The sequence below is a fragment of the Enoplosus armatus genome, chromosome 17 (assembly GCF_043641665.1).
Source record: "Enoplosus armatus isolate fEnoArm2 chromosome 17, fEnoArm2.hap1, whole genome shotgun sequence".
NCBI lineage: Eukaryota > Metazoa > Chordata > Actinopteri > Centrarchiformes > Enoplosidae > Enoplosus > Enoplosus armatus.
The window spans coordinates 6014354-6024527 of NC_092196.1; the positions used below are offsets into that span (position 1 = coordinate 6014354).

The 10174-nt window shown below is 42.4% G+C and overlaps 1 protein-coding gene across 3 annotated transcripts; it reads right to left on the reverse strand.

Moving 5' to 3' along the window:
- Positions 1-103: 103 nt before the first annotated feature.
- On the reverse strand, positions 104-7884 carry LOC139300832 (probable ATP-dependent RNA helicase DDX17). Of its 3 annotated transcripts, none has more exons than XM_070924033.1 (13): positions 7735-7884; positions 7387-7543; positions 7148-7244; positions 6924-7057; positions 6746-6811; positions 6448-6589; positions 6125-6285; positions 5766-5938; positions 5476-5586; positions 5211-5272; positions 5030-5089; positions 1724-1954; positions 104-1366 (listed from the first exon to the last, which is right to left on the reverse strand). In XM_070924033.1, exons 1-13 carry the CDS (start codon positions 7782-7784, stop codon positions 900-902), a joined length of 1911 nt encoding a protein of 636 aa, XP_070780134.1. In that variant the 5' UTR covers positions 7785-7884; the 3' UTR covers positions 104-899. The 3 variants fall into 3 exon arrangements, with proteins under 3 accessions (XP_070780134.1, XP_070780135.1, XP_070780136.1); XM_070924034.1 differs by having other exon boundaries at positions 7387-7546; XM_070924035.1 differs by having other exon boundaries at positions 104-1368; positions 1714-1954; positions 7387-7546.
- Positions 7885-10174: the final 2290 nt, after the last annotated feature.

Sequence of the window (10174 nt, forward strand, 5' to 3'; positions counted from 1 at the left end):
CAGCGTTTCTACTCCCACCACATGAAAACTCCACAATACAATACCTAAAGCTACTATCCACCTCCACAATTTTAGTGTCAAGGATTTAAAGAGTACACAGTGATACATTGAAGAGCTTTATTAAACAAACTGTAAAAAGACACTTACTTTTTGCCAGGACAATCTCAGGAGATTTGTCAGTAAACATAAACTTGTAAATGTGGGGAAAAAAGCTCCTTACATGCATGTGACTTGCCGCCATGGCTACACAAAGCCCCCTGCAGAGTTGCCTCTATAAAGCCTAAATTAATTAACTAATGAAGTCATCAAGATAAATTTCAAAGAAAATGTTGTACAGAAGGAAACACAAAATCCCTCTATAGAAAAACAATGTTTTTAATCCTAATTTTGCTCACGATACAGCAGGAGCTCAATGTGTCTTGTGGCTAACAAAGTTTCTAACACAAAAATAAAGATATTGAACCTAAAACCAAAACAAGCCTATATACAAGAATTCAGCACCTACCTTCAACACACCTAAAGGGAAAAAGCAGATCCTCTGTAGCAGCTCACATAATGAGAATCTTGACAAGTCAAATGACGCACAAGTTCAACTAAATTATTACTGCTGATTAATTTGACTTAATAGAAAAAGTCAAACAACACTTGAACACACAATGAACAAACTAAGAACCGGTCTAAATGTTTGATGATGAAGAAATTAAGAATTTGATTTAAAGCACAGTGTACTGATGTGTTGCAACCCAAACAAGCTCATAATTGGCATGTCGATGTTTCAGTGGTCAACTGCCAAGAACAAAACCCTTACGAAAGCCAGATTTCTCACAGATTTTGAGACTCTGTCTGTGTGACTGGGTATAGTGGATGTTGTGCAGTGTGTGACTGATGCATAGATCACATTACTTTCTGCCTGGTGGTGGAGGTGGTGGTGGAGGAGGAAACTGGAATGGCGAGTGCCCCATCAAACCCATCATGGGCTGGGTAGGGTTAAACTGCTGGGCCATTAGAGGCTGAGGGCCCGACGAAGGAGCCTGCCCCACTCCACCGCCCCCCGACCCAGAGCTGCCCCTGGAGCTGCTGTACTGACTGCTGCTGTTGTTATTCTGGTATTGGTCGTACGAGTTGGAGCTGGAGCCATAGCTGCGTCCTCCGTCCCTGCTGCTGCGATCTCTGTATGAGGAGGAAGATGAGGAGGAGCGCTGCCCGTCCCGGCTGCTTCCTCCACGGCTATCTCGGCTGTAGCGGCTGTCGCTGTCCTTGGTGCTGCCGCCCCCACCCACAGAACGCATTCGCCTGTCACACTCGTCCTGGTACATCAGGTTGGGATTGTTAGAATTGGAGCTGCCACGGAAACGGGGGCGGCCACCTGGAAATAAAGGAGAGAGGAGGAGAGAGAGGACAAACAGAAATGGGGGGCAAATTGCCATCAAACTGCTGTGTAGGCCCATCAGACTGGCAACTATTTGTTTATGGGATAAAGCGCTTACACCTCTCAAACGTAGTCAAATGTATTTCATGTCAGGTTAAGCAGTTTTATATCTTTCACAATACCCTGATAACAAAGACATCAGGACAGACAAATACTAGAATTCCCAAAAAACAGATTCACCCTTTACCAAGACAAAACTGATTCCTCTTTGGTGCCGAGATCTCATATGACATCTCACCATATAAGTAGAGTAGTAGTATATAGTAATCTAATCCAGCAGGAAGTGTCCCTCACCTCCACCACCACGTCCAGTATCAACCAGCTGCAGCAGTTTGGGATTGATGGCTTGTCGGGCCTCCTCCAGCACCCGGATAAGCTCGCGGGCCTGGCGGAGGTTCCCCGGAGTGAAGAAGGTGTAGGCGGTGCCTTTGTTTGTGCTGCGGGCCGTACGACCAATGCGATGGATGTAGTCCTCTGACGAGTTGGGATAGTCATAATTGATGACAAACTTGACATCCTCCACATCTTGACATGAGATGCAGTAGAAGGGTTGAGAAGGTGGTGGGATCAGTCAGAGGGATGGAAAAGACAAAAACACAAGTCAGAACAAAACTAACACTGGTTGAGATATGAATCAATCAATTTACTATTTTAAGTTTCGTGCTTTTGGAACTGGGAACATTCAGACAGACAATACCTGCAAGACACCCATCATCCTCTGAAAGCATCACTTACCTGTTATGATCAACTACTTGTACAATACACAATTAGAAAATGAGTTTACTTACCATGCCAATTACAAAACAGGGCTCAATAATCTAACATAGTAATAAAGTACTTGCACACATGCAAAAACATTACGTGCTGCCAAAGCTACAGATCAACTGAATTATGTGATGAAAAACGTTAGTGGTTTTGCTGAATAACTTGGACAATATTAAGTGAAATTTAAAAAGGGAAAACAAGTTTTAAGAGGCAAGTGACCAACAGGTGATCCTTGTGTAAAAGACAGATTCAGCAGTCTGAAAGGATTGCTGAATAATGGTTTAAGTATAAGAATCAAATGAGAAAGTTAAATTCTGTTCAAAACAAATTAGAGGTCTGTTTCTCATTACAGTTGACAAAGGGCTCAGAAAACACTGCTGATTAGAGGAAAAACAAGTCTTGTTTTGGAAGCATAACGATGAAGGCTGGTGGAGAAGAAAATGGGGGAGGGGGGGTGAGGCACAGTACTTACCCTGTATCAGAGATTTAGTGATGGCTTACAAAGTTACCCTTCTGTTCCCCTACCCATCACCAGTCCTGGGAGGTCTGCAGGGGTAGGAGGAGAGCGCACGGGACAAAAGGCGTCCCTTCTCCCACCTCGCCACTCCTCCACAACACTCCCAAAGCTGGAAACAGTCTAGGCCAGAGCTCCAGCTGGACTGTGCTGGACTGCGGTCTTACTCTAGTCTTATCTGTGCTTCTTCATGTCATCCAGCCTTTTTTGACCTGGAGACATTACTGCTGGGTTTATGCTGTTTATAGATGATGGGTGGAGAGGCCTTTACTGGATCCTTTCATGTAAACTTCAAGGATCTTATGTCCTTACTCTACCATTTCTTACATTAGTGGGTGGCAGTGACAAGTGACTTCTTATTGAGATGTGGAGCGGTGGAAGTGGTAGATTTTCTTAAGGGCTTTGATGGTCTTTGATTGTTGTGGCTTGTTCCCAAATGCCTCCCAGGTCACTTCCAATGGCAGTGATATCAACGAGCCCAGCTTTTCAAGTTTAGTAACAAGAAACAGACACTAAGGAGAAGACATGTGGATGTTTTCTGTTTGAGGGATCTGAGAGTGGGCTCTGCCAGAGAACTTGAGTCCTGACAGATTGTGCTAGTCCTGACAGACTAGCACAATCTGTCAGGGCTCAAATTCTTTTGCTTTAGCAAGTCATCAAGAGCTGGTGAGTTATTTACAGACTGGACTGGTGGTCAGGTGGTCAGGTATGATGTATACAAAGAAAAAACTGCATTTAAGTGTTAAAGACAAAGGGAGGTTGAAAGCAGGACACACAGTAGATTTGGGGATAGGGGGGCAAAGCGACAAAAAGGACAGGGGTCAGAAATAGTTTCAGAAAACAACAAGAAGATAATAGGAGACCAAGATAGGAGGGTTGGGGGGTGGGGGTGGAAAGAGGTAGAGAAAGAGATGAATGAGAGAAAGAAGAAAAAATGTAAGAAATAAGCAAAAGAGGGAGAGACGTGATGACCAAGAATGACAGCAGGAAAAAGAGAGATGATGTGTGAGAGAGGCAAAGAATTTGAGTGAAAGAAAGGACAGTGAAAGGGGGGTGGGGGGGTGGGTCGATTATAGAGAGGTGGCTCCTCCAGGCCAGGACTCCTGCCAGCCAGGACCAGACATGACGTCCGCAGAGGGAGAGGCCGGCCGGCACAGCCAGTGGTGGGGGGTGTCAGGGGCTGGCATCAGGGGGCAGTTCAGAGGGGAGCCTCCAGCATAACCGTCCATGCCCGGCTTTGGCCGCTTTCCACCCTCACTTCCTGGCAGTTGTCTCTTTCTGTCTTCTTTTAATGCACCACTGTATCTCAGCTTCACAAAACGTAAGTATAATCTATCAAAGTGTAATATCTGCAGGACCAATTTAGGTAAAATGTTGCTGTCCAAAGTTTGTTATTGGGAATGGAAATGTATCGCCTCAAGGACTGTGCAGGAAGGTTTTCTTAGTCCATCTCCCATCAGGATAAATACACAGATGTTGAAAACTTTGTTAAAAAGTCTCTGAGACTGAGTTTCTGACTTAATTTAATCAGCAAATGGTGTGGTGCGTCACAGTGATGATGGCATGGCCGAGGGGAGCCCACCCTCCTCCATACCCCCCTCTTCGCCCTCTCACCTGACAGCCGCCCCCAACCCTAGGATCAAATTTGGAAGCCCAGCAGCACCCCGCGCTCGCCCCCCCTCTGTCGCCCAGGCAGCCAGTGTCCTGGAAGGGGGGAGAGTTTTGTTTGTGGGCTCTGTTCTAGGTTTTCAGCGGTGATGGCTGTGTCTGGGACTGATTAATCAGGCCGTCTCTCTCCCCGAGTCAGCTTTCGATTTGTCATGCCTAGGTCCGGCTGCAGGCTCCCAAGGGCCTGTGTGCTTCTAGTTGCCGGAGGAGAGACTTGGAAACAACAAACAAAAACAAAATGAAAAGAAAACAAATGAACATAGAATTAGGTTAAAGGTTGATTGCCATCCTGTAAGGGGCTGCTTCACTAGCCTCACCCCTTACATCTTCATACTTTATTCAACATCATTCGTATGTTCAGTGTTTTCAGTGTTATTCAATACTCTTCATAGGAAACCCCGCTTCAAATATGATACTTATCTGAGAAGCATCACATGGTCTTTGAAAGAAAAGCAATTCTGTATGTGTTTGTGGTTTTGACTTTTGATCATAAATCTACTGCAAATAAACATGCAGTGAAGAGTCTGATCATTATATAATAACCATTGTTATTATCATTCGACATATTAAATGGTCAAATATCTTGTGTGTGTGTGTGTGTGTGGTTATACTGGGGAAATTATTTGCTTTGCACTTGAGCACACAGGACATACCCAAACCACGCGAGGCCACATCAGTAGCGATGAGGATGGGAGCTTTGCCGCTACGGAACTCTGCAACACAAGACAAAAAACAGACGATTAAGACCTGAACATAATGTTCAAAGAGACAACATTGAAGAAAGGGAACAGTATAAGTCACTGTTGTTCAAATGTCAGTGTGTTTTTGTTGTACCTGATAACACCCAGTCTCTCTCTGGCTGGCTCTTATCACCGTGAATACACATCGCTGGCCACCTAGAAGAGAGACATTTCCACAAACTTCTGGGTCAGCCACAGGATGAACGTGGTCATGAGATCTTGCATCGTAAAATTTGCACAGACCAAAATGTATAGAATATGTATATTAAATCACCAGTGCTGGGATAAGTTAGGTTTGCATAAAAGTCTTTTTTGAGTGTGTGCGAAGGAGTGTATTCACATCAGCTACATGCACTCACCCATCACGTCTCATCCTGCGTGTGAGATCGTCACATCGTTTCTTGGTCTCCACAAAGATGATGGTCTTATTCTCCTTCTCAGCCATAATCTCCTCCATCAGCTGGAGCAACCTGAGAAAAGAAAACAAAAATGTTGTATATCCACCTCACCTTAAATTAAGGATTAAAATGTGCTGAAACAAGATACAGTAAACAGGAAAAGAGTAAAAACCAAGAAGAATAAAGCAAGGAACAAACTGTGATAAACCAATGCAGGAAAAGAAAGATCTGCTGTGTGACCAGCCTCTTACTTGTTGTCCTTCTCACTCTCCATGCAGACATCGACTATCTGAAGGATGTTGTGGTTGGCGCTGAGTTCCAGCGCTCCAACATTGATTTGGACATAGTCTTTCAGAAAGTCCTCTGCCAGCTGGCGAACCTCTTTAGGCCAGGTAGCGCTCCACATCAGTGTCTGTCTGTCGGGCTGGGCAAAGAGCACAGCAAATAAACAAAAACTAGGAATGACAGATATTAAAATGACTGCTTCAGTTAACAAAAACATAATGCATAAGCCATCAAAGCAGGAATTTATCTGCTTCTAAAACACAATAATTAATGTACTATTAAAATGTATTTTCTACAAAAACAAATGCAAATGTATTAGCTTTACCCTGATCTGGTCCACAATCTTGCGAATCTGTGGTTCAAAACCCATGTCCAGCATGCGGTCAGCTTCATCCAGAACCAAGTATGTGCAGCGTCGCAGGTTGGTCTTTCCAGCCTCAAGGAAGTCAATCAGACGACCCGGAGTGGCAATGCAGATCTCAACACCTAGGAGAGACACACTTAGTGTGTTTCAGTGTGTTATATAATTGTTACAAACTCGTACAATATTAATTACAGACTAATCCAATGTGGAGTTCAATGGGAAACAATTGTTCAGCTGTCTCAAACAACAAAACAGCATTATTCAAAACAGTAAATACTCCTCACCTCTCTCCAGGTCTCTGATTTGGGGTCCCTTGGGAGCACCCCCATACACACAAGTGCTTTTGATGCGGGATGACTTTCCATAGTCGTACGCCACCTGCTGGACTTGCTGCGCCAGTTCTCTTGTGGGGGCCAAAACCAAGCACTGCAGAGCACACATATAATGCCATAACAATCTACTGTTTAGTGTATTAAACACTTTAATGTTGTGCTAAGATGTCTTTCAATATCATTCTTGTAAATTCTGACATCCCAAAGCAGACTACTCAGTGATTAGTGTATTCCTTTTCTCTTCACGTACAATGGGTCCATCTCCACGCTCCAAGTAGGGCTGATGATTGATGTGCACAATGGCCGGCAGGAGATACTGAAGAAAGAAAAAGAGGGAGAGGTCAGTGGTTTATGCTGCTGTGTAATTCACCTGTGTGTTATGTATTCATCTTCGCAAGTTCAGGGGTGGAGGAAGAACTGCGTCTCACCGATAAGGTCTTCCCAGAGCCAGTCTGAGCAATGCCCACCATGTCCCTCCCGCTGAGGGCCAGAGGGAAACCCTGTGCCTGAATGGCCGTGGGGTCCTTAAAATTTTGCTGCATCAGTACATCCATTACATATTCTAGACGGAGAGGCAGAAGTTAAGAGGTTGTAGTTGCTGTGTAGTTCCATAGTTTGTCATGTGTGGCTATTCATGTGTGGCTATGCTTACGGGGAAACTTTGCCTGATGGAAGTTGGTGATAGGCTTTGGGCAGTTTGAACCTCGAACAGTGATTTCTTTCTTACTGCGAAACTCCTCAACATCATACTGAAAGCAAAAGACAACAACGTAGTGTGTGAAACCAACACAGACTAAACACCAGTGTACAGCATTTTTACTAGAGTCTCTCTTTTCATGCCTAAAAGGTTTACATGAGGTAGATTCATCAAAAGTGATATTTCAGGAATACCTGGCTCATTCGCTGCACTTCCGGATGTTCACTATAAAAGTTCTTCTCAAATTTGGGAAGCTCATCCAGATCCCATCTTTTCTTTCGTAAACGGTCCCCGGGGTTCCCAAACTTTCTTCCCGGTGGTGGGCCGCCTCTGCTGGACCCGAAACGAGGGCTGCTGCAACATGACGAGATATACTTTGTGCAGCCAACTTCATGACACTTTCCTGGGCTACTATACTAATGTTTTCAATGTTAATTGCAACAAACGTATCAAAGCCTTTTATAATGACAGCTAGGTTGACAGATCGCTCTATAAATAGCTGGCATGCTATTTGGCAGTGTTGACTTAGCTTAGCTGCTTACCCTCTGTCACGGCCACGGTCTCGGTCTCTGTCTCCGTACGAACCTCTCATTTTGAGGACAGACGCCTTTCAATGAGGGACGAAGTAGTTATTAAATGTTGCTTCTCGGACAGTTTTCTCGGAGAGGTTACCTGGCTGTCGCTTATTGTTACCGTTGCAGGCCTTGCTTGAAAAAACACCGTCGCGGCTAACGTTAAGTTATATCCTATTTAGGCCAAATACTAACATTAACTTGGAACTCTGACTGGATGAAGAAAATGTTGCTTTTTATAGGCTTGTTGAAAAGTCAAATATCACACCAGGCCATGTTTTTGGTGTGACGACTTTAGACTTAGGTCCAATTGACACAATAACAAGGCGCAAGAAGCTGTACTGCTATGTTGTTGTTTTTAGCATAGCCCTCAGCCAGCGAGCGGAAGCTACTGTGACTGGCTGGCTGCTTGGGAAGCCCCGCCCCACAAGAATGATTGACATCCTCATGGTCTAAATCCTGTTACTCCTAAATCCTTTTCTGAGCTGCACTATTTATTTCTTTTAAAGTAAAACTGAAATTAAATTGCATTTTTGTCCGCTACAGCATACTATCTGCTCTGTCAATTGTTCTGTGTTCTCCTTTGAGAAAAAAATCAGAAACATAAGGGAGATATTTATATTTATATTATATTTTTTGGTTTCATAATAGCTCCCCCTAGTTTTTCATTAATTCAATGGAATACAGTAGATGGAGACCTTCCAATCAAATCTTGCATAAAGCAGTAACGTATCATAGAGTATCTAATTCAGATCCTTTGTAACAATACCACAATGCAAAATTATCCATTACAAGTAACAGTCTAGCTTTCAAATTATTACTCTAATAATAGTACATAACTATTAGCAGCAAAATGTACTTAAAATACAAAAAGTAAGCAGGCAAATGGCCAGTTATGTATCATTGGATTATTACATTTATGTTAATGTTGTAGCTGGTGGAGGTGGAGCTAATTTTCAGTATTTTATACATTCTTGGCTAATTTAATTGACACTTAAATGTGCATCATATCTTATATGTGAATTAAAGGTTTACAAAATATTAGCATGCAAAGTAACTGATAGCTATAGCTGTAAATATAGGCAAAAGTTGTAAATGTACTTAGTTACTTTCTACCACTGCTGACTACAGGGGTCACTATTTCTTTGGAGGCTCCTAGCTATAACTAGAATGTATTTCATAAAAGCAGAATCATTGTATGTCACAAAATATTACATAATGTTGTGATGATGGTGTCTACAAGCTGACTTTAACAAAAACCTGGCAGAAATGTCCTTTTTGCATTTGTCTTTTATTTCCTTTTCAACAACAATAGAAACCAATATAGCATCAAAACATGAGATAATATTACCAATATACAAATTAAAACGTATACAACAGAAATAAAGCAAGAGAATATATGAAAATGAAAATATTAAACTAAAGCATTATACCAAGCAATGCCATTAAAGTCATCATCAGGAACGTTTCGCAGTGCTTAGTATCTATTTACAACATTCTTTCCTTTCTGGTATAATATTTCCTGGTTTAATATATTCAGCTTTGTGATTAACATCCAGCTTTTAAATCACATAGTTTCAAAACTAGCATTTGATAGTGTTTTGGATCAAGATGCTTGTTTGATGCGAGTTTGATATGCTGTTACAAAGGGGCAGAGTATAAGGCAGTGAATTTCACTTTTTCAATACCAGTAAGTTAATGTTACATTAACAGAACAAATTCACTCAACCTTGCCTTTAACTGAAGCACAACAGGTTCAGTGGAAAGGCGGATACCAAAGTGATGCGTTAATTATTGAGTGTGGGAGGTGGTTGGTGGGGATGTGGGTTAGCAGTCACAGCTGGAAACCAACTTTCTAACTATTCAACAAACACTTTTCTTAATTTCAAAATTATTCTGCAAACTGAATACGATTTCCTCATTAGGAAGTTGATTGTGCTCTTTTGAGGATGCACATCAATTTGGCTGTACATTTTTGACCACATTCATTACTCACTCAAGGACTGTACGGTTTGTTTACCTGCAGTGAATAGATTTAAATCAATCTGTAAAACCTGTAAAAAAAAAAAAAAATTACAAAGAAAGAAAGAAAACGATGATTGCACATTTAGAGGCAGCATTGGGCCTAACGTCACCTGTCAGAAGGATCTCCTCAGCTTTTATACTGCTCTGCTCCGGCATCAAACATTTACGATCACGACCACAAGCAACTTCTACACTGGCCCCAGCTTAAACGCATATTAAACATCAGTCGATAGCGTATGAACGATTAACTCAAACACAGTTTCTGACAGGCAGGCCTGCATGTTTTGACACACTTGAGGGGTTTTTTCTACAATGCATGTCTTCTGCTGTAGTGTGTCCCCGTACATATATATTTATACCAACTTTTAATGCCCATATATTCCTT

Bases quoted from the DNA above. Each gene is read 5' to 3' on its own strand.
- LOC139300832 (XM_070924035.1), bottom strand. From the start codon at position 7,784: ATGAGAGGTTCGTACGGAGACAGAGACCGAGACCGTGGCCGTGACAGA. The intron at 6,590-6,745 runs GTACGTGAAGAG...TGTGCTCTGCAG, and splicing joins AGCGTGGAGATGGACCCATT to TGCTTGGTTTTGGCCCCCAC. The intron at 6,286-6,447 runs GTGAGGAGTATT...TGTCTCTCCTAG, and splicing joins AATCAGAGACCTGGAGAGAG to GTGTTGAGATCTGCATTGCC.